The following is a 22,300-nucleotide window of genomic DNA, read 5'->3' on the forward strand; positions in this document are numbered from 1 at the left end:
GCCTGAGTCAGGAGGCTGGAACGTGACAGCGCCCGGCCGCTCGGGCGAGTGGGGGCGGCCGGCTTCCCGCGGGCGCGCGTGGCGGACATCAAGGCTGTGCGCTCCGGGACCCCGTGCGACCCTCCTTGGGACCTGGGAACACCCCTTGGGATCCATGCCTGGAGTCCATGAATAACCTGGGGCCTCTACTGGGCGGATACCCTCAAAGCCAGGTACCTGCTGAGGCCGGTGGTGGTGAGACACCCGAGCCGCCCTCCAAGTAGGGAGGGGGCCCACACACAGGCGCTAGAGCCCTGCCCTCCAGGGTGCAAGCGGGAAGGGCAGGCAAGCATCTCTGTCCAATTCTTAACCACCAGCACACGTGAGGAATGTTATAAACATCAACCCACTCAGGTGGTTTGTGATCAATCCCTCCTTAACCAGGGCAAATCGGGGAGGGCATCTGTAGGTCCCCTTGACTGATGAGTGGCCGGAAGCCTCACAGCAGCCCTGTCCAGCCGCTGCCAGCACAACCGTGCCCTGGCACCTCTCATTCAGTGTGGACTCGCCTTTGCAGGGGAGGGCATAGGCTCAGCCCCCCTGAGGACCAAGCCCTGTCTCTGGACTTCCCTACCCACAGAGAGTGGAGAGGGTGCCGGAACCAGGCCCAAGAGATTCCAAGTAAATCTCTTTAGAGTGGACCCGTTAACACACCGTAGGCCCCAGCCCCCCTTCATAGCCTGCTCAGTGCCACACAGCCCTCACATGGTTCTGGCCCCTGTGGTCCCCAAGCAGAGGGGTGGCCTCCTCTCCCAGTCAGGCCCAGAGCCCCTGGCTGACCTGTCTTCCAGAGCCTCATCCCCCTCCCCGACGCCTGACAAGGGCCACCGGCAGGTAGGGCAGCCATCAGAGCCCCACCCTAAGGCCAACGGAGGGAGCTTTCAGCGGCTCAGCACAGCTGGAGGCCAGGCGGTCCGTTCCACGCCACCGGCCTCTGGAGCTTGGACTGACCGGACAGGGCAGAGTGTGGACTCTTCCCAAGGTGGGCCGTGGCAATCCCGTGAGTCAGGTGCTACAGGTCACCTTGGGAGGCTGGCCTAACCACCCCTCCCAGCTTCAGGTGGCCTGGCAACCCTAGATTCAGGATGCCTCACAGGGCAGGAAGCCCTGCCCTCTCCTGGGTGGCCCCAGGTGCTTTGACTCATGTCTGTCCTGCCACCCAGTCTAATTGCCCCCTTCCTGAGTGTCATCCTAGAGCCCTGGTGAGAGACCCCATATCCCTCCTACCTCTCATGTCCCTTCAAAACTGCCCCCACCCCACAGAACTGTGAACTCCCTGGGGAGGGGCGCACTGTTGAAGGGGTGGAGGACAGAGGATGAGGAGGCAGGAAGTGACAGAGAGAAGGGGGAGGCGGGGCTTCTGAGGCTTCACTGCCCCCTGCCCCATAGCCCAGACCCCGTTTTTTAAGCAAAGGCTGAGCCTAGACTCGGGTCCCATCCACTGCTGGCTACCCAGAACCCCCACCTCCCCACCCCCCTGGGACATCCAGACAAGCCCACTGGGTCTCTCCTCTGCAGAAAGCCCTGTGCTGCCGTGTGGAGGGCCAGGAAGCCAAGGGCCCAGACCCCTGCCAGCAGAGGATGACTCCAGGCCACGTGTGTCTCTGGCACCTCAAGGCTCCTGATGCAGCCAGTAGACAGACAATGCAGACTAATGTCGTATCCCAGCTTTATTCTCCCGTCCCTCACATCCCAGATAAGGCTCAGGGACGGGCCCAGGCCACTGTCCCCAGGGAATGGTCCTCGGCTCCCCACCTAGACCGGGCAGGGAGTTCTCTTACCCACTCCGGCCTGCCTCCTGGGGGGTCCCCCATGGCCCACCTCCTCAGTGAAGGCCTCATCCCCACGCTGCGGCAAGGAGCTGTCTGTGGGTGCCAGCCATCTCCCAGTCCACAGGTTCACCCCAGCTCCATCTCAAGGCCCTAGAGCAGACCTTGGGGGATCCAGAGGCCCAGGCCTCCTTGGCCAAGGACTGACCACAGGTGTCCTTGACCCCGACAATCCTGGGCTGCCTGGGGCCCCCACTGAGACTCCAGCAGTGAGAAGAATCCACTCCCAAGCTCCCTGTCTGCTTGGTCTCACTGGCTGAAGGAAGGGGCCAGAGCACGTTTCTCCGGTTCTTGCACCTTGAGGCCTGGAAGGAAGGGCTCAGCTCAGGCCTGCTCCTCGGCGGGGGCTGCCAGCACTCAGTCAGGGTGGTTCACAGGGCCCTACGCCTTCTGTGCCCCCCGTGCCCTTCTCACCTCTCGGCTCTCCCCCTCCTCACTCCAGCCGCACCAGCCACCTTACCAATCCACAAACACACCAGGCTTTTGCTTCAGCCGCTCCCTTAGGCTGGAATACTGTTCCCAGATAATGTTGACGCCAAACGCTCACCTCCGAGTCTTTGCTCCAAGTTCACCTCCTCTCTCAGGCCTACCCTGAGCACCCCAATTAAAACTGCAGCCTGCCCGCCCAGTGCTGATTGCCCCCAGCCTGTTCTTTGTGCCCGAGCATTACTGCCTCCTAATGTCCTGGGGCTGAGCTGCCCAGCCCAGGACTGAGCACACGAGATGTGGCTACATACTTGTGCTGTAGTATAAAATACCCACTGGACTGCTGAGACTTAATATGAAAAGAATAATATAAAATATCTCATTAATGACTTTTCACACCAACTACACATTGGAAACAGCAATAGTTCAGGCATATTGAGTTAAATAAAATGTTTATTTTGCCTGTCTCTTTTTACTTTTCCTGATGAGGCAACTAGAAAAATTTAAATGACACATGTAGCTCTCATCATGTTTCTATTGGACAGAACTGTTATCGATAATTATTATTTTTATGCATATTGTTTACTGTTTGCCTCCCATACCAGAACATTCTCTGCTATAACCCCAGCTAGCATGTCACCTGGCACTTAGTAAAGGCTCATTGCCAAGTGAGTGAATGGACGAATGAGGTCTGCCAGCAGCCCGGGTAGGGCAAATACCCCCACTCACCCTCTCGGTTAACGTCTGTTTCGTGTTCTGCCAGGGTCTCAACAGAGCCATCCCATCCCACGCCAGGTCCTGGAGGAGGTACAAGCAGCCTACTGGGCCACAGGGACCAGTGCAGAGATCGGCAGGGCTTGTGGGGGGACACAGGGGACAGGAGAGAAGCTCCCCCAACCAAGGAGTTGGTGGGTCCACAGGAAGTTGGTGCTATTGGGGGCAGGGACCCTTGTCCCTCACCTTTGCCATGGGAGTTGAGTGCCCCCAGGGGACCTGGCCGGCGCTGTCGGAATCGCTGTCGGGGCGTATCTCCGGGGCTGAATGACTCAGAGCTTCGCCCCACAGGGAATCGTGAGCTGAGTTTCCGTCGCTGCCCACCTGCCAGGGTCTCATCCCGTAGGCACAGGGAGCTTTGGGCCCGGCGCACGGGTGCTGGTGAAGGGCACCCTGCAGAGGCACAGGCAGGGAGAGTGTTAGAGCAGTGCGGGGCGGGACCGGGCACAGGGGAGAAGCTGGCAGGGTGAGGCGGCGCGGGGCAGGGAGAAAAGGCTGCAGAGGTGGAAAGGGGGTCTGGGTGAACGGCCGGCCGCGGCAACGGAGGCTGGGCCCCGTGCTGGCTCTGATACTAACTCACTGTGTAACCTTGGGCAAGGCGCTTTCCCTCCCTGGGCCTCAGCTTCCTCATCTGCTGACTGGGATAAATGACCTCTCACTAAAGTCCCCTGCTGCTCCAAGGTTCTAGGCGCAGCTGTGGATGGGCAGCCTAGGCAGGAGGGAGGTGCGGGCTGAGAGGGATGTGGCAGGGATGCAGTACAGAGAGCCACTTGAAGCATGTGGGCAGGGCAGGGCTGCAGCAGGGAAGGCCAGAGGTGCGCAAGCCGCACAGGGAGAGACCAGAGGCATTGACAGACACCAGGGTCGGGGTAGAGGACATGGGGTAGGGACTATCCTGGTCACCCGGCCCCCAGACCCACCTGTCCCATCCGCCTCCCTGCCCTCGGAGAGCTCCGTCTCAGGGGGGGCCCCCAGGCTCTCGGTGCTGCCAGCCCCATCGGCCCCCAGGCGTGGCCCCCCGTGGAGTACCCCCTCCCGCCGGGGCCGCATCAGCCTCTTCACCTTGTCTGCCAGCCAGCTGCCCTTCCTGGGGGCAAGAGGACATAAGAAGGGGTAAGGCCAGGGAGGAAGGAAGGGCCTGAGGGCCATGTCAGAGATGGCAAAAGCCAGGCAAACCCTCAATGAGACCAGAGCTGAATTGGGCCAGGGGTCAGAGGGCAGTGCAGGGGCAGAGGTTGTGGGGATCCCTAGCCCAAGGGGTGGAAGGGCCGCTCACTTGGTCCGGGGCAGGGGCCCAGGCTCCAGCACACGGTACTGGTCCATGATCTTCTCCACCAGCTTCTGCTTCTCACGGCGCAGGGCATTGAGCTGGTCCCTGGGAGGATGGGCAGAGAGGAGGCAGGCACGCAGCTGGGGCAGCAGCGAGGCTCAGGTCACAGCAGGTGCGCACTGGTGCAACCCTGCTGATGGTTCCCACCCTGACATACACGGCCTGCGCTGATGAACACACCCCGGTGGCCAGCCCCAGCCCTTGCCCCTGGACCTCCAGCCGTTTCCCCACGAGCTCGGGGTCCCCAGAGCTGCAGCTCCCAGTCGGCAGCAAGCCCGCCCACGGCCTGCTCACAGGTACTGCCGCTGCTCCCGGTGCAGGTGGTCGCGGCTCTCCAGGCTGCGCTCCAGGAGCTCCCGGTTCTCCCGGCTCAGCGCCTGCACCTCAGCCAGCAGCTGCCGGTTCTCCTCTTCCTGGGCGCTCCTCAGCTCTGTCAGCAGCTGGAGGGGCCGGCAGCAGAACAGGAGGGGTTACTGGGGCCGGTGACTACCGTCCTCTCCCCCCGCTGCCCCCACCGCCTTCCCCCCTCCACCTGCCACCGGCCGCTGCCCACCCTCAGCGCACCTCACACTGGGTGGTCAGCCTACAGGCGCTCAGGTCCAGCTGCTGGTTGAACTCCCGCAGCTGCTGGCTCTGCACCTCCAGCTGTGCCCGCTCCAGCTCCAGCCGTGCCAGCCGACCCCTCAGCTCCCCGCGTTCACCCTGCAGCTCCCCGCGCTCCTGGGACACCTCGGCCAGCAGCGACTGCGCTCTGAGGAGGCAAGGAGAGCTGCTCTCCAAAAGGACTCGCCGCCCATCCCAGACCCCCACAGGGACAGTGACTGTCACCACCGACCCACTTCACAGATGGGAGCGCTGAGGTCTGGCCCGCAAGGAGAGGGCTGGTACCTGTCGTGCTCATTCTGGAGCCTCCGCAGCTCCTCCTCCAGGCCCCGCTGCCGCTGCCCGTCCTGCATCAGGCGTTCACGCTCTGCCAGCAAGGCCACCTCCTGCGCCTCCACACTGGCCCTCTGGGCCTGCAGCTGATCATGCCTGGGATGGACAGGGGCTCAGAGGGCTGCAAAGACCTGGGGCCAGGGCAACGAGTGGCTGGACTGTTCAGACCTGGGGGTCTGCCTCCTAAGCACAGGCCCCCAGGCAAAGCCATACAGAGAATGCCATGCCAGGTGCCCACCATTCCCAACAACAGATGAGCTGCAGGGTGAGCACACTCCAGCCCCACGAGAGGGAAAAGGGGCAGAGATGGGTTTGCTGGGCAGTGGTGCTTCCCTGGTGGGTCAAACCCACCAAGGGAGTTTGCTCTGGGTGCCCAGGAGAGGAGCTGGGTGTCTGAGGGAGGCTCACCGGCCCTGCAGCTCACGGTGGGCCAGCTCCAGTGCCCGCATGTTGGCCTTGAGGTCACGGTGCCGGACCAACAGCCCCTCTAGCTCAGTCTCCTGCCGCCGCTGCAGCTGTGCCAGGGCCTCGTGGTCCCGCAGCAGGGCCTGCTGCTGTCCTCGGGTCTCCTCCTGGGACCGCCGTGCCACCCTCACCTCCTCCTCCAGCACCCCCAGCTTCCTGTGCAGCTCCTGGCCCTGCATCTCCAGTATAGACTTCTCAGCCTAGGGCAGAGGAGGGAGCAGGGACCACTGGGGTGGAATCCCAGGCCGGAGAGGATGGGGACAAAAGACAGAGGGCAGGGCAGAGAACAAGGAGAGAGATCTGTGGAGGAGGCAGAGGGCTGGGGTGGGGGCAGCAGGGAGCCGAAGGCAGGGGCTGAAGTTAATGGCAATGTAAGTGCAGCACGGGGAACATAGTAAAGTTGTAATATCGTCAAGTCTTAGTGTGGCAACAGTTGGTATTTACACCTATCATGCTGAGCATTTTGCAATATACATAATTGCTGAACCACTATGTTGTGCACTTAAACCATATAACACTATATGTCAACTATATTTCAATTTTTTTAAATTAAGGCAAAAAGAAAAGAAGTTAAAGTGCAAGGAGAGCAGAGAGGTATGACAGAGGCAGGTGATGTGGGTGGGGGGGCAGGAGACCCAGGGCAGGGATGGGACAGACGGGGCTGCAGGCAGGAGCAGGAAGCGGGTAGGGACAAATGGCTGGCTGCGGAGGAGAGGGCTGGAGATGGGGCAAAAAGGGGCACAGTGGGGGCTGGAGGCAGGGGGAAGAGGAAGGAACAGGGGAAGGAGGAGGGGTTAAGGGGAGATGTGGGAAGGTGGCTGCAGACGACAGGTGCAGAACGGGGTGGCTGCGGTCAGCGGGCATGGATACATGTGCCCAGGGAACAGGGCAGGGCAGCTGGCTGGGAGCAGGAGCAGGAAAGGATACACAAGGGGCAGGGGCAGGGGCTGGGCACCAGACCGCCACCCACCTGCAGGCGGCTGCTGCGCTCCTGCGCCCGCTGGCTCTGCAGCAGCAGCTCCTGTGCGCGTCCCTGCAAGCTTCCCAGCTGCCCCTCCAGGTGCTGCAGCTGCCCCTGCAGAGCTGCCTTCTCAGCCACCAGTGTTGCATTCTGCCAAGAAGGGACGGGGTGGGGGGGTGGCTAGGAGGGGCCAGGCGGATCGGACAACCCCACCCCTCCCACGGCCCACCCGGGCCCACACTCACACTGCGCTCCACCTCGATGAGCCGCCCGCTCTGGGCCCCCGTGATCCTGGGATCGGTGTGCTCCTTGAGCCCCACAGGGCCCTCGCGCAGCTGCAGGGAGAGGCCCTGGGAGGTCACTTGGGGCAGTAGAGGAGGCCTGGGGCAGCGCAGGGACCTAAACCAACAGACCCTCACCCCTTCGGCAGCATTTGACACTGTCCACTCTCCCCCGCCCACGCCCCTACCCCTAGGTCCTGACCCCTGCAGGCCAGCACCCTCCATCCCACCCGTCTAGACTTCCCTCAGTCCTCGCCTCAGCCCATGCCACGGCTTCTGCACAGAGCACTCTTTCTGTCCCAGGTTTGTGGGCCACTTTCCCCAGAAAACCTCTGCCACCAAGCCCACACAGCCAGCTAGTTGGTCATCTGGGTGCCCACCATCCCCGTCACCCTGTGACCTTGCCTCTGTCCCAGGTGGACTGTGAGCTCCCTGAGGGCAGTGGCCTGTATTACCCCCAGCAACCCTGAGAGAGCACTGGGCAGTGAGCCCGCACGCAGCAGAGCCATCAGAAACCATTACCGATGACAGTAACTGAGCCCACTAGGAAGTTGTGGGGTCCAAGCGAGAGACACAGCAGTCACCTCAGAGCAGAGCCACCAGGTTCTGTCCATTTAAGGAATGGGGGAGACGAGGTCCTGAAAAGACCACGTGGCCAGGGCAGTTGGCCTGACTCTCAGCACAGTGCTCCCTCTAATCATCCCACACACACAAGGCAAGCAACTGGCCAAGAATCAAGGAACAACACTAGCTCTGGTGGGATGGGCGTCTGTGCAGTTCTGACTACCTGCATGCAGGATGCTGGGAGGGCTGAGAGGAGGCCCCAGCTCCCACGGCCGGGGACTCACCTGGAGCAGCTCTTCTTCCAGCTGCAAGGCCCTCGTCTTGAGCTCCATCAGTGCCTCCTCTTTGCCGGTGGCCGCCGCCTGCAGCTCAGCTTCCAGTCGCTGCTCCAGGGCCTGGTACCTATCACGAGAAGCTGTGGCACCTACCCTTCCCCAAGACCCTGACTGCCTCTCTCTGCCCCTCCGGCAATGTCCCCACCTCTGCTGCTGGAACTCTTGGTCCTGCACAAATTCATGCCGCTCCTGAGCCGCCTGTTGCAGCTCCCTCTGCAGATGCTCCAGCCAGGCCCCCAGCTCCCGGCCCCGCACCACGGCCTTTTCAAGTTCCTGAGGGCAAGCAGAACAGGCTCAGAGCCAGAACGGCAGACCACCACCCTCACCCAGGGGGCAGGGGAGAGCTGGATACAGAGGGCTGAGAAGCCTCAGGAGACCTGGCTTTCTGTCTTGGCTCTGTCATCCTGGGCAAATATCTTTAACCCTTTGGGCTTCTGTAAAATGGGAGTAAAGCCTGGTCACCTTGCAGAGTGGCTATGGAAGAGCTGGCAGAGTGTGGGTGTGGCCCGTGGGCCAAGAGTCAGAGACATATGCTGGGAAAGTGTCTTTACCTCTCTGAGCCCATACTTCCCCGTGCGCCTAGTGACAGCTAGACCCGTCCTGTGTGCTGAGGCCACCCTGGACATGTGAGGGAAAGGGGCAGGTCTGGAGAGCAGTCCTGGCCCAGGGCAGGAACTTAGTGAATGCCAGGCCTAACCACAGTGGGGGCTGGGAGGTGTTTGGTTGGGATGCTGCTAGCCAGGCATCCTGTGGCAGTTGGGCCGTACCACTGTAGAAGGGGTTAAGAGGCCCACTCTGGTCTGTGGGCCCCAAAGGGAAGTAGGCCAAACCATTCTGAGTTGCGGGGGCCCCCACACGGAAGGGCCAACGCTGACCAGCCACCTGCAAAATCCTGCCTCTGGAAACCAGATCTACAGCCTTTGCTCTGATCTTCCTGGTGTAGCAACCCCACCCGAGCCTCCCCGTGGGGTCACCTCACTCCTGGACACCCTTGGCCACTGTCTCACTTGAATGACAAGTCTCATGAGACCCTGCTGCCCATTGGCCAGTAGCTACTACAACCCAAGGGCTAAGGGGTAGGAAAAATGGTGGCACAGATGAAGACTTGACCTCGGGCCAGACCCTACCCTGGCCCCCTCCAGGCCCTGGCCACAGCCTCAGTGCCCCCACATCACACCTTCTGCCCTCCCCTGGCCAACGGGGATAGCTCTCTCAGCCCTTGCATCCCTGACCTCCCCCAGCCACACCCAGCTATCACCAGGAACTGCTCTAACCAGGAAATTTCCCCAAATTCCCCTTTGTCCTCAGCCTCTCTCACACTCAGTCCTCAGAGCTACTCTCCCAGCCAGCCAGCCCCACCCTCACCTTCTCTGCCACCTGTTGGCATTCCCTCTCCACGACTGTCCTAAGCTCTCTACATTCATTATCTTGCAGAATCCTGTGGGGCAGGTAGTTTTTATTCCAGTTTTACAGGTAAGGAAACCAAGATTCAGACAGGTTAAGTAACTTGCCCCAAGCCACACAGCTGATAAGTAGGGGATCTGGGACACAACCCAGGTCTGCTTAATAGTATCTCTCAGTCACATCCTACAGAGTGGACCCAACCTCTCAGCCCACCCTGGCACCCACAGCGCCCATTCTCCCATTCCCCAGGCCTGCCCTGAATGATGCATAACCCTGTGCCCACCCAGCGGTGTGTTCCTCACTCCTTCCATCCTGGGGTGTCTGAGCAATGACTCCTCCTCCCTGAGTTTCACAGGGATGAAACTAGAAACTGCTCAAGCGTGAAGATTTGATTCCTCGTCTTCGGCACACCCTCCCCCAAAGCCCTGGGCCCCACTGGCCCAAACACCCTTCCCATTCCCTCCCCTCCTCCAGGCAGCCTTCCCTGCCCCGCTCCTGCCTGAGTCCAGTGTGCTTCCTGGACCCCCACGGCTCCCTACACTGTCCTGTCTCCAGCCCAGACTGTGAGCCCCTCCCCACAGACAGGTGTGCTGGCGCCAGGCACCAAAGAGCTCCTGGCACCAAGGAGCTGACCGTCAACATGCTTAAATAAATGAATGAAGGCGTGTCCAGGTCTCTCTCTTCCATCCCCCATCCCAGTCCCAGAGAGCCTCACCTGCTACCTGGACCACTGGCGCTGCCTCCTAATGGTCCCAGGCTTCCCTGCACACCGAGGGGACCCTCCTCAAACTCGGGTCTGCAAACACCCTTGGATGGCTTTCCCCGCCTGGGGATGCGGCACGAAAACCCACAAAGCTGGCCCCACACACCCCTCTGCTTCCCTATTCCTCCCAGGGCCCCTGACCATCTTTAAGGCCTTTAAATCTTTGCGTGTGCTGCTGCCTCTGGAACATCTTCCTACACTGACTGAAATCTTACCATTCCTCAGAATCCCCCCCGAAGCCTGCTTTCCCACACCCTGGCATCAGCCCCCTCTCCAGGGGCTCCCACCACGCTTGGCTCTTAATAACCGGTGTGTCCTGAGCCTCTGCCCAGCATGAACCAGGCTCTTCACACCCTCAGGCCCCTACTTACCTCCCTGAGGGCCTGCCTCTCCCTGTTGGCCTCCTGCTGATGCCGGCAACTCTCAGCCTCCAGCGCTTGCAGCCGCTCCTCAGCTGCCTCCGCCCGGGCGCGCAGCCTGGGCCCCTCGCGCTCCCACTGCCTCCGCTCTCGGCCGGTTGCTGCCAGCGCCTCCACCAGCGCCTCCCGCTCCCGCGACGCAGCCTCCAGCTCCCGGCCAGCTGCCTCCACTGCCTCCCGAAGCCGGCCCTGCTCCTGGGCCTGGGCCTCCACCTCCTGGTGAGCCTCAGCCTCTGCCCTCCGCGCCTGAGACAGTTCCTCAGAGAGGCGGGTGGCCTCCGTGCCGCGGGCCTCCAGCCTCCGGGCCAGGGCCTCCAGCTCAGCCTGACAGGCCTCAGCCTCCCTCCTCAGCCGTGCCACCTCCTCCCTGAGAGCCCCCTGCTGTGGGACACCACCGGCCAGGGTCTCCTCTGGGGTAGGCCTCTCCCAGGCCTGGGTCTCAGGAGCCCCTTCCAGCTTCCACTGTCGTTTTTGCTGGTCTGGGCCTCCAGCCGTCCCCTCCAGCCCCTGTTCGTGCTCTCTGGCCTCTGTTTGCCCCTTGGGTGGGTTCAGCCCCTGGCCTGGGGTCTCCTGCTCCCTCTGCTGCACACGGAGGCTGTGTCCCCAGGGTCCGGGCTTGTTCTCGGGGTCTGTCTGTCTCAGCCCCTGGGCCTCAGGCCCGGACTCCCCAGTCTCTCCTTCCGGCATCAGGTGGGCCTGGATTTTTATCTCTGGACCCTGAAGTGGAGCCACAGAGGCAGAGGTCTGAAGAGGGGCTCCATGGCCAGCCTTCTCCAAGGACTCCTTTGTCTCCGCAGCAGGACCCAACTCCTGGGGGGTCAAGTCTGAGGTCTGGGGGGCCACGGCAGCCATCTGAAGGGACCTCTCCATCCCCTGTGGGTCTGAATCAGATGCCTGGGAACACTCAGCTAGTCCTTCATGGATTGAGCCTGATACCAAGGGAGCCAGGTCCGAGGCCTCGGAGCATTCGTCCCCCACCAGGCCAGCCAAGCCATGGGTGTCATCCGAGGCCAGGCAAGTCTGGGGAGCTGAGTCCAGCTCTGGAACCAAGGAGTCCTCATTCTGCTCCTCCAGCAGGGGGTGCTGAGGGCATATGAGAAGGATGCTCAAGCCCAGAGGAGGATGCCAGGAAGGACCTACTAGGAAGGTTGGGGGAGGGGACTCACCTGGCCATCTGGCTGCCCCTGTAACACCTGGAGCAGGCCTCGAAGCTCCTGATTCTCCCGCTCCAGAACCCGCAATCGCCCAGCCTCTGCCTCCCTCACTTCATCATGCAGCGAGGGGGCAGCTCCTGGCAGGGGTTCTGGGGCGTGTGAGATGAGGTCAGGACCCCTCCCAATGCTAGGTCTCGCCCTGCTCCTGGGCTCCTCACATGCACCCCACCATCCCCTAACGCCTGGGAGAAGAGGATGATGTCAGAAGCCGTCCCCACCATAACTGCAGGAAAACGCAGGCAGCCCCTCCACTGAGGCTCTACTCACCCTCCCCAGGAGAGAGCGGGGGTGGTGGCTCCAGGCTCCGCTGAAGCTCCAGCTCCAGCTCCACGTTCTCCTGTGCTAGCCGGTCCACCTGATGCCGCAGAGAATCCAGCTCCTGGTGGGAAACAGGATCAGACGAGCCCTCCCCACCAAGGCCAGTCCAAGTGTGCAGCCTAGAGGGTCACTAGAAGAAGGCTAGGGGTCACAGGGTCACTACGGAACCCTGGGGGACCACTGGGGTCGCTGGGGCTCACAGATTTCAAAGTAACCAAGGATCGCTCTGTCGATCTCACCGCATGGGCCTCGCCCAACCGAGTCCGAAGCAGCAGGTTCTCACGCTGGGTCTCATGCAGCCGAGCACAGCGCTCTTGAGCAGCCTCCAGCTGCTCCTCCAGCAGAGCCTTCGAGGCTTCCAGGGCCCCGGAGAGCACCCGCTCCTCCTGGTGGGGAAGCAAAGAGAGGCCGAGGTGCCACAGACCCCGCCTGCCCTTTCCCTTCTGACCCTGCACGCCCATGGCGCTCTAGGCGCCACCTCTCCCCTCCATCAGCCCCACCATCTCCAGATACCACCTCCCTAACCCGGGCAGGCTCCTCTCCTATTAGGTCCCGCCCCTTCTCCCAGCAACTGCGTCTTAGGTGGTATCCCTCTAGGCGCTATTTATCAGCCCCAACGCCAGAGGGCTCTCTCCAGACCCCACGTCCCCTGCACTTGGCCCCACCCTCCTCTCCCGGACCGATCCTACCTACAGCCTGTACCTCTTCCCCCCGCCCCCCACATCCTCCCCACCCTCCAGAGGGCCTTTCCCCAGACACCACCCCACCCATCTCTCCCAGAGGCGACCTCCCTCCACTGAGGCTCAGATTCGCCCCTCCTCATGGCCCACCCCCAGCCTTCGCAGGCTCCGCCGCGCCGCACCTCCAACTGGCCCTTGCAGGCCTCTGCAGCCTGCAGCCGCTCCCGGCAGCGTCGCAGCTCCTCCGGCAGGCGGGACAGGCGGCCGGCCCGCTCCCGCAACGCCTCTGCCTCCTCGCGGTACAGCTCGGCCCGCTTGGCCTGTCCTGACAGCGCCTGGGCCTGGGCCAGACGATGCGGGGCTGGGAACGGCCAGCGCGGGCCAGCGGAATTGGGGGTGGGAAAGAGCGGGCCGCCCGGGGCAACAGGACGGGGGGCTGCGGGGCAGGGTTAGGGAATGCCGCGACGGCGGGAGCGTCCCCCGGCGCACCTCCTGGCGGAGCCTTCGAATTTCGGCCTCCAAGCCCCGCACCTCTGCCTGGGAGTCCAGCAGTAGCTCGGCCTTCTCCTCCCTGGAGGGAAGGGACGCTGGAGGAGTCTGAGGACCGTAACCCCCAACCCTTCCCAGGCCCGATCTGACATCCCCACTGGGGCTGGACCCCCCCATTCCTAATCTGCCGCCCGCCGCCCATGTCCACTTCCCGGCCTGCGGTACTCACAGCTCCTGCCGCAGACGCCGCAGCTGGCCCTTGGCATTGGCTAGCTGCAAGGTCAGATGGTGTGAAGGGCCCTCCGGGGGAGTCCTAGCAGGGGCCTGAGGCAACACGGGGGCTGGCTCTCGCTCCAGCAGCAGTTCAGCCAGTCGCTGTGGAGGTCAAGGGTCAGGGGTCAGGAGTAACCCATCCAAGTCCCCCACATCTGCGCCAACCACAAGATGAATCTGGCTGCTGCAGCCCTCCTGGCCCAAGACTCCCAACCCCCATCTCACCCACACATCTGGGTCCCCACGGTCCTCCCACCCCCACCAGATCCGTGATGCCCCTGCCACCCCTCACCTGGGCCTCCGCATCACGCTCTCTCGCCAGCCTCAGCAGGGTTCCCATCAGGCTCCGGGACAGCATCTCCAGCTCCGGAGACGCCAGCTCCCCAGGCTCAGGCCCAGCCAGTGCCAGCACCAGGCCAGCCCCAGGCTGGGTCACCTGGGGGTCACAGGGAGAGCAGTTCAGCCGATGAAGATGGGGGACAGGGTGTCCCCGGGTGGCACTGCGAGTCCAAAGTTGTACCTCCTGGATGGCAGCAGCCAGCTCACTCTGGACCTCGAGGCTGAGGCCCTGGATGTGCCGGATGAAGAGCTCTCGGTGCTCACACTGCAGGGAGATGTGGCAGGGAGGCTGGCACAGGAGTTCCCCACCTCTGCACCCAAAGCTGGACCCGTCCTTCCCTCCCCTGCTCACCTGCACTGATGCCCCCAACAACAGCCGAAGGACGCCTTCCAGCTCCCCCACCGCCTCCTCTGAAGGGCACAAGCCACGGGGGTTAACAGGTGAGGGGAGAGGGTGGAAGCAGGAAGGGGTCGTGGGAGAGAGCACCTGAGAAGGGGTCGAATCCCAGGGCCTGCAGGTCTGGGGGCGGCGACAGGATCAGCAGCCGGAGCTCCTCCTGGGGATGGAGGGATCCAGAGATACACAAGGGCACTTCCCGCAGGGGACCCCGCGCTCAGCCTCCCGCACTAGCTCCTCACCTGGTAGAAGTCCCTCAGGCGGCCCCAAAGGTGGCTCAGGTTCCGCACCCGTGCCGCTACGGGACCACAGTGGCCCCTGACCATTTGAGGTCCCCCTCGGGAAGTGGGGGCACTGTGGGCACAGGGGGTGATAGGTGGGCGGGGTAATCTGGGACCAGCCTCCCCTCAACCAGGCCCTGCCCAGAGGCCCTAGTCTGGCCCCACCAGCTGTCCCAGTACACCCCCCACCCCACCCGGATGCCTAGATTCATCCCCAATGCCCCTTACATCATGCCCAGCACCCGGAGGAGCAGGGCCCCGCTGCTGAGATGCAAGAACCTCCTCTCGGGGCACAAGGGCCCCTCTGCCTCCTCCTCCTCTTCCTCCTCAGGCTCCTCAGCCTCTCCCACCAGCCCAGCCAGTCCCAGCGCCTGTGGGAAAGAGAGATGGGTCAGCTGGCCCTGCGTGGAAAGCCCCCACCAGCAGAGTCACTCCTGAGCCCCTCTGACCTGCCCCCTGAGCCCACACAGCCCCCTCCTCACCAACTCCATGAATACCTCCAGCCCCGGGGTCTTGACCCTTTTCCTGCCCCACAGCCTAGACTCCTCCAGAGCCCCATTGGAGGCCACCCCTCGCCCTAGGCCCCCAGTTTTGCCTACCCCACACCCCAGCACCAGCCCCTCCCTGCTGCTCACTTCCCCTCTCAGCCCCACCCCCACCCGCCTGCTTGCCCCTCACCCAGGTGGCCAGGCTCCCACTCAGGAAGTCTCTGAGCCTGGGCTCCTTGCCGCCATCCATGACGGAGTCAGGGTGTTGGTCCCGCTGTGGCAGCTACACCTGCCCTGAGAGGAAGAGGAAGTCCCTGGGTGGGGGATCCCGAACCCAGCCACAGACACCCTGTGCAGCTTCCTCCTTCCGGATGCAGGCAGGCCTGTGCACCCCCAGAGTCCTGCCTCAGCCCGTACCTCACCACCCCGCGTCCTCCCAGCATCCCCAGCAGGAGCAAGGCCCACAGCCCTCCTGGCTCAAAGGACAATGGTGGGTGAGTCTTCCGCCTCTTGGGGCCTCAATTTCCCAACTGGAAAGCAGGGAGGGTGGCCTAAGCCTTGCCCCTTCCAGGGCCCCTGAAGGGATTCTGAGCCTTGTGTGGGGAGGCTGGTACCCATGCCTGCATCTTCCAATTTGCCCAGCTTCTCTCTCCCTTGATGTTTCTCAAACCTACCCGAACTGCCCTTGCAACCTGTGATGCCTGAATCAGATGCTGCCTCACCAGCAAGCCTCCTCTGAACCAAAGCCAGAAGCAAGCACCCGGCTCTGCCCCTACCCTCCCCATACTCTGCACACTGGCCTGAGACAGGACACCTGGGTTGTGGGTGAGTGACTTCATGGGCCTTGGCTTCCTTTCTGTAAAAGAAACGGGCTGCCTCCGTGGAAGCAGTGAAGCGCACAGACCGGCAGCATGTGTCTTGTAGACCCACAGGCCAGGAGGACATTCCAGGTCCCCTCGCCCCACCTTCACCCTCCCCACCCCCCGACCGCTGCTCACTGTTGGGGGCCTCCATTCATTCCTTCATTCTGGCTCCATGCTGGACACTGCTGGTAGTAAAAGCCACATGTACAGTAACTGGGAAGACAGCTACCTAAAAACTCACACATGTACTCAGAAAGTAATGTGGCAGCTATACTACCTGCATTAATGGGGAAGGGATTTGACCTTGAACAGATGGTTGGTGAAGCGTCCCCAAGGGGCTATAGATGGTGCTGAGAACAGAGATGATTGGGTTAACTAGGCAAGTGGGGAGGAAGGAAGGGCATTCTAGGCAGCAGGAACAGAATATGCAAGGATTCTGTGGCATCTGGAAGCATGACCAGTGTTAATTTCAGAGATTATTCATGTTTCATTGATTCCAAGACACTTTATTTCTCACATTTAAATTTCTGAAGTCAGGTTTCACGGTAGAGCTGCTGTCTGGCTGGCTGCAGTCCTGACATAATTGTCATTGCCTGCACGTGCCCACACTTCAAAAGCACTAAACCCTGCCAAAAGGGCGTCAGCAGCTCGGAAGAAAAGCCCAGAGGCAAGAGTGGAGCGCCCTTTAACCTCAGAACCCAAACGGTGGGAGCCCCCAGGAAAGGGAAGCACACTTCCCAGTAACACTCCCAAAGCAGAAGTCAATTGCAAAGCCGGCTTAGGGGCCAATTGCAATCTAGTGGCTGCTGGTGGTTTTGTGCTGTCTTAGGTATGAGTGTTCGGGGTGGGCTGCTCTCCAGAACTCTCGATGGCTCACAGGGAAAGGCAGCAGCTCAACCTCTGTTGAGCTCTGAATGTGAAGGAAGTTTCCAGACACAATAAACAGTTTATTCTGCTTCTATTTTCCTTTTTATGTGTGCATCAGAATTATATATGATGAGAATCTATGTCTGAATTTAAAAAAGCTCATTTGGGAAGTATAAGATAAATATTCTAGTGATGGAACAGACTTGGGACACAGTTAACTGGCAACATTCTTTTTTTCCTTAGTACATTTTATGATCGGTGACATCTTAGATTTGATGAAGCATGGGGTAAATCATAACAACAATCATGGCAAACACAGGCTTACCATGAGCCTGTCATGGTCACAAGTACTTTATACTTATGATTTGCATGGACTAGTCTATGAAATAAAGACTATAGATTATCTCCAATTTACAGAGGAGGAAACGGAGACTCAGAGATGTCAATAACTCACCTAAAGTCACACAGCTTTAACTGGTAGAACCAACTGAATGAAGGTGATGCAGCCAGAGTGCAAAGAGCAAGACTGAGCTTGCTCACTCATGGTCAAGGTGAGCTGGGTCTGACCAGACAATGGGCAGCCAGGCAGGGTTATTAGCAGAAGAGCACATCTGCTTGTTTAACTCTCCTGAGACACATCTGGAAATGTAGCTAATCCTCCCAGAGAGTTGTTAGAGGATTCCAAAGCTGGTGCCCAGTGTAAGTGCACATTAAATGGTCCCTGGGGTGGTTATTATCTTTAGTATTAATAATGTCAAGGGTCCCTCCAGATCTGGCCCTCTGCAAATCTTTTTCCTATTTGCATCCCCCAAGGATTCCAGCCCAGAAAGTCGTTCAGTCACCTTCTCTGGTTTAGCCAAGTGTGATGACTGGCTTCATCTCTTGGTGACCAAGGGCCCCTGCCTTGCTCAACGTCTCTGAGTCACACCCTTCCTCCAGCCTCAGAGGCAGGGGCCATGTTGGCAATTGCTCTTACATCTGTCACCCCAGACATGCCCAGCTGCACCTCAATCTAGTTCTCTGACTTGATTCAGCTGAGTCAGACAGAGGGGCGCTGAGGGAACAGGGAAGCAGGGGAGGGGCTCCCTCAGCAGCTGACACAGAGATCCTGGGATTTCAAGGTTCAGTTAGCTGTTGAGGGATGATTATTGGTCTGTGGTCTCTTCAGCTAGATTTTTCCTTTAAAAAAGTGTTCCAGATACAGGATCAAAAAATGTCAAGACTGCAGAGGGTATAGAGAAAAAATCAAGTTTCCCTTCATTGCTCCCAACCCCCAGTCCCCAGTCCCTATGTTAGCATTTTCTGTGTCCTTGCTGAGATGCAAGTGCCCATGGCCGTCTATAGCAGGTGACTGCAGCCACACACATGGCTGTGCACCTCCATGCTCCACACAACATTTTGCAATCTGCTTCAGATTTCTGTTCAGAACCATCGGCCTTGCCCTTTTTAATGGCTGGGTGGTATTCTACTGTGTTGCTATCCCATCATTATTGAACCTGTCTCTTGTCAACAGATATTTTAAATACTTGCATCTTTTGCCTTTAGTACAGTGCTATAAAGACTGCCCTTCTCAGGTATCTTTTTCTGGCAGTTTTTAAGAGGGTTCAATGCCCACTGCTGCCAGTATGGGGATCCAGGAGGCAGGCAAACAACAGAGAAAGAGAGACAGACAAATGGACAACACAGCTAACTGCAGTCCCCTCCCTTGGGGCTCAGCTTTCCCATCTGCACAGGGTGGGTGTGGGAAGGACTCCAACCCCCAGTTCCCTTCTGGTTTTGAATGTCCCACAAAGCCCTGGTCTGACCCCAAAGGCCAAAAGGCTCAAGGAAGCAGAGGCCAGGGAGGCCAGGGCAAGTGATGGCCATGTCCACTTAGAGGCCAGGACCAACCTAGGCTTAGTCAGAGAGCCACTTTTTCTGCAGCATGGCACCCAAAGCCCTGCCCAGCACCCCAGTGGCCTGCCCACAGCCCAGCTCCCTAACCGGATGGTTCAGGCCCAGCTTCACAAACTAAAAGCAAAAATGGCGTCCAGGGTCTTCTGGGCAACTGGCCCTCTGGTTTTGGGTCAGAAGGACTCCCTCCTCCCCACCCAGCACGTGTCTGAGGAGGGGTGGTTTTCCCACCCACCATTTGAGTGTGGAAATAGTGGAGTCAGAGTTGGTTAAGAGCAGAAATGCTTGGCAGAATGACCCAAAAGAGCTGCCAGGTGGGAAGAGGCAGTGGAAAACCAGAGCTAGGGAGGGTGGAGCCCAGCACTGGGCCAGGTGCCCAGGAACTCAGGGTACAGCCTGCATGGCCTGGGCCCCAGCAGCTGAAGGGAGCACGGTGCAACCCAGTCCCCACACGTGACGCTTGGCCTGCTCTCCCTGGGGTTCCCCCACACTCCTCACCTTGCACCTCTTACCAAGGCTGGGACGCTGACCTAATCCTCCTGCAGGAGGCCTCCCCACAATGCCCAAGGAGTCCTTCGGAAATACTAGCTGGCTCATGACCCGTCCCTGCTTAAAATCCTCCAGGGGTTTCTCCCCGTACTCTGAATCAAGTTCCAGCCAGCTCACCACCCTACCTCATCCCTTGCCTCTCTCCCATCCCCACCTCCTGTGCCACATGGGCCTCTCCCACTTCCTCAATCTCCTACCTCAGCACCTTTGCATCTGCTGTTCCCCCAACCTGAAACACCCTCTGTAACCTGCTAACACATACACCCCCCTCTCCCCCTGTCTGGCTCCTTCTCCCCTTAATGGTCTTGCCTAATGGCCTCTCATTTTCCCTTTTGAGAGGAGACCCTTCATAGTCTCACTCCACTCTGAGACTCCCCTGGTTCACTTCCTCTGCCCCAAGCTAGAGTGGAAGCCCCACGGGGGGCAGGGACAGCACGGGACCGCCCATGGCTGCAGTCTGGCGCCAGCACTGTGCTGAGCCCCAGAACCCACGAGAGTGCCAACAGCTGCCAACCACTGCCCGGGCTGGCTCTGTTCTTCCCACGTGTTAATCACTCTTCCCCTCCACAGTCGTGAAGTGCAGGTGCCATTATTATTATCCCCCTTTAAGAATAAGGAAACTGATTCACAGAGAGGTTAAGTCACTTGCTTAAGTCCACACAGCCAGGAAGTGGCGGAGCCAAGTTATAGAAGGCAGCTGAATTAACATTTTTGAACAAATGAATTCCTGTTTCAGGGATAAGGAAAGGGAGGTGCAAAGGAGCCTGGGGGTACGGGGGGCGGCTGAGGGCGAGCCCAGGCCCTGTTGGAGGAGCCGGAGAGCCGTGCCATCTCTCCTCCTTGGGCCGTGCTGCTGTCTGGTGCGAGAGCAAGGCTGGGGCTGGGCGCCCAGCGAGCAAGCACGGGGAGACCCAGCACCCAGCCCCGCAGTTCCAGCCTCCCTGGCAGTTAAAGACTCACACATTAGAGGCAGCTCCAAGATACCATTAAATATCCAATAAGCTAGGAAAAATAAATCCAGAAGGTAAAACTCAGTTGGCACGCCGGAGGAGAGAGGGCATGCCCACATCACTGACAGCAGTCAAAACAGCCTCAGAGTTTTCAGAGACTAATAAAACCACCCTTTGACCCAACACTCCCACATTTGGGAACACGCCCCTAGGAAGGAGCCCAAGAGGAAATAAAAATAGAAATGCGTCTGAAGCTGCCTCAAGCCAAATCCTGGAGACACCCGGATCTCCAAGAGAACCCAGCTAAGCCATGGCTTGTGGACAAGATCCCATCTCTGCCTACATGTGCTCTGCTCAGCCCAGACCTCTCTCCTCTTCCTCATCTCTAGGCCTTAGCACAGGCTGTCCCCACCACCTAGAACACCCTTCCACCTCTGTCCGCCTGGCTATCGCCTATTTGTTTTTCAGCCACAGCAAGGTAGAAGTCCTCCCTCACCCCTAGTGGGCAGTGTTCTCTGATACCCCAAGCTGTGTCTCCCTTTCACAGCTCCACCATGTGCTGGAGGCTGGCACCCCCACTAGACGTCAAGCACATCGAGGTGGGAGCCAGAGCTGTGGGGACTCTGCTGACTCCCTGGGAACACTTGCTGGGCGCCTGTGGTGGTGCCTTGCGGTGGCCCCAGCTGGGCCCCGGCTGGCGTGTCCCCAGAGCCCGCCCAGCGCAGTGCCCGGTGCAGAGATGACGCTCAGCAAACAGCTGCTGGATGCAAGGCACATGATTTGATTGTGGGGGTGCCATGAACCTCCAAAAGTCTGAACGCACCTTTCATAACAGCATAAGGGTGCTCATAGATGCTTCACAATTCTCAGAAGAGACAGGCAGCCTCACCTTGGAAGAAGCCCATGAGATTCAAGATCCCTCTTTGTAGTGGCCATGGTTGTACAAGTTGGTGAATAGACTCAAAACCACTGTTATACACTTTTAAAGGGTGAATTTTATGATATCTGAATTATATGTCAAAAAAAACTCCACCTTTAATGAAGCAGAGGGTGGGGCCCACATGGAGTATTTGAGGGAAGAGACTGGGAATGTGCTGTTGTCCTCAGTAAACGGGACTGATCTGGGGCCTGGAAGGATAGAGCAATTTGGGCAATGGACGGGCATCCCAGGCAGTCAGCGCTGTTGGGGAGATGCTGAAGAGGCAGGAGCTTGGAGGACCCATAGGCTGGAGAATTGGGGTGACTGTGGAGACCAAAGTTGCAGGGAGCAGGGACAGAGGCTTAGAGAGAGGCCACTTGGGATACGAGATGACCACCCAGGGACCCGGGACAGTTTAGCATGTGCCCCCGCCAAGGCTGATGGGGGCAGCAGGGAAGTGTCACCATCCCTTGGGAGGCCATGGAGAGCCCCAAACTCCCTCTGCTCAGAGGTGATCCCCTGTGTGGCCCATGCTGCTTATTGTCGTCCCAATATCCTTTCTCCCTTAGAAATAGAACGCTTGTTTTTTTACTTAGACACATGGCAGCCTGGAATAAAGTTGATATTCTCCAGCCTCTCTTGCAGTGAGTATGACCATGTGACTAAGTTCTGGCCAGTGAGATTTAAGTGGAAATGATATGTGGCAGCTTCCAAAAAACCTTAAAAGACAGCTGGCATGGGCCTGTTATTCTCTGTTCCTCAGTTCCTCCTTCCTACTGGTCGTGAGGGAGAGCAGGCAGATGGCACCAAGCATCATGATTAATTTTTCCTGCCTATGATGAAAACGCCGAGATATAAACAGTGTAGTAAGAACAGGAGGGACTTCATCTTAAGGCTAAGACTCCATTTAAAAAACCAGGGAGTTAGGAGGTAAGATTCCTAACATATTTTATGGTAATCAGCCAATAACCTACCCTATCTTAAGGCAGGGCAAGCAGTCCTCAATGGTAAGGCCCCACTGCTTGAGGGTAACCACTATCTTGGAGAAGAGTAAGATCAATAAATTCCTTCTGTTAAGTTTATCCTACAGAATATCTAGAGGACAGACTATGGATGGTGACATGATATCTCTCACTAGAGACAGACATCATGAGAACACACGTCAAGCCTATACACACCCCTGGCCCTTTGCCTTTCTTGAAAGCCTCAATAGACAGAATCCTAAGCCTTTAAGTGCATCTCCTCTCTGAGGTT

The 22,300-nt window shown here is 59.3% G+C and overlaps 1 protein-coding gene across 6 annotated transcripts; it reads right to left on the reverse strand.

Moving 5' to 3' along the window:
• Positions 1-1,698: 1,698 nt before the first annotated feature.
• On the reverse strand, positions 1,699-15,319 carry CCDC88B (coiled-coil domain containing 88B). 6 transcript variants are annotated; one of them, XM_036927185.2, is made up of 27 exons: positions 15,196-15,319; positions 14,746-14,888; positions 14,479-14,590; positions 14,327-14,396; positions 14,192-14,250; positions 14,021-14,104; positions 13,793-13,936; positions 13,457-13,602; positions 13,228-13,309; positions 12,921-13,079; positions 12,298-12,444; positions 12,008-12,119; positions 11,693-11,829; positions 10,479-11,609; positions 8,086-8,213; positions 7,890-8,007; positions 7,006-7,095; positions 6,770-6,910; positions 5,743-5,999; positions 5,287-5,430; positions 4,963-5,149; positions 4,693-4,838; positions 4,345-4,443; positions 4,131-4,155; positions 3,255-3,461; positions 3,024-3,092; positions 1,699-2,173 (listed from the first exon to the last, which is right to left on the reverse strand). In XM_036927185.2, the coding sequence occupies exons 1-27, from the start codon at positions 15,253-15,255 to the stop codon at positions 1,877-1,879; spliced, it is 4,494 nt and encodes a 1,497-aa protein (XP_036783080.2). In that variant the 5' UTR covers positions 15,256-15,319; the 3' UTR covers positions 1,699-1,876. The 6 variants fall into 6 exon arrangements, 2 of the variants coding, with proteins under 2 accessions (XP_036783080.2, XP_036783087.2); XM_036927192.2 differs by having other exon boundaries at positions 1,906-2,173; positions 3,989-4,155; XR_005033028.2 differs by lacking the exons at positions 1,699-2,173; positions 4,131-4,155 and having other exon boundaries at positions 3,018-3,092.
• Positions 15,320-22,300: the final 6,981 nt, after the last annotated feature.

Source organism: Manis pentadactyla, chromosome 9 (genome assembly GCF_030020395.1).
Source record: "Manis pentadactyla isolate mManPen7 chromosome 9, mManPen7.hap1, whole genome shotgun sequence".
In the NCBI taxonomy this organism is placed as follows: Eukaryota; Metazoa; Chordata; class Mammalia; order Pholidota; family Manidae; genus Manis; species Manis pentadactyla.

What these genes read in the sequence shown, in the direction of transcription:
- CCDC88B (XM_036927185.2), bottom strand. Translation starts at nt 15,255, where the DNA reads ATGGATGGCGGCAAGGAGCCCAGGCTCAGAGACTTCCTGAGTGGGAGC. An exon ending in CCCGCTCTCTCCTGGGGAGG is followed by an intron (nt 11,830 to 12,007) that starts GTGAGTAGAGCC and finishes CACACGCCCCAG; the next exon opens with AACCCCTGCCAGGAGCTGCC. An exon ending in TCATCGAGGTGGAGCGCAGT is followed by an intron (nt 6,911 to 7,005) that starts GTGAGTGTGGGC and finishes CCTTCTTGGCAG; the next exon opens with AATGCAACACTGGTGGCTGA.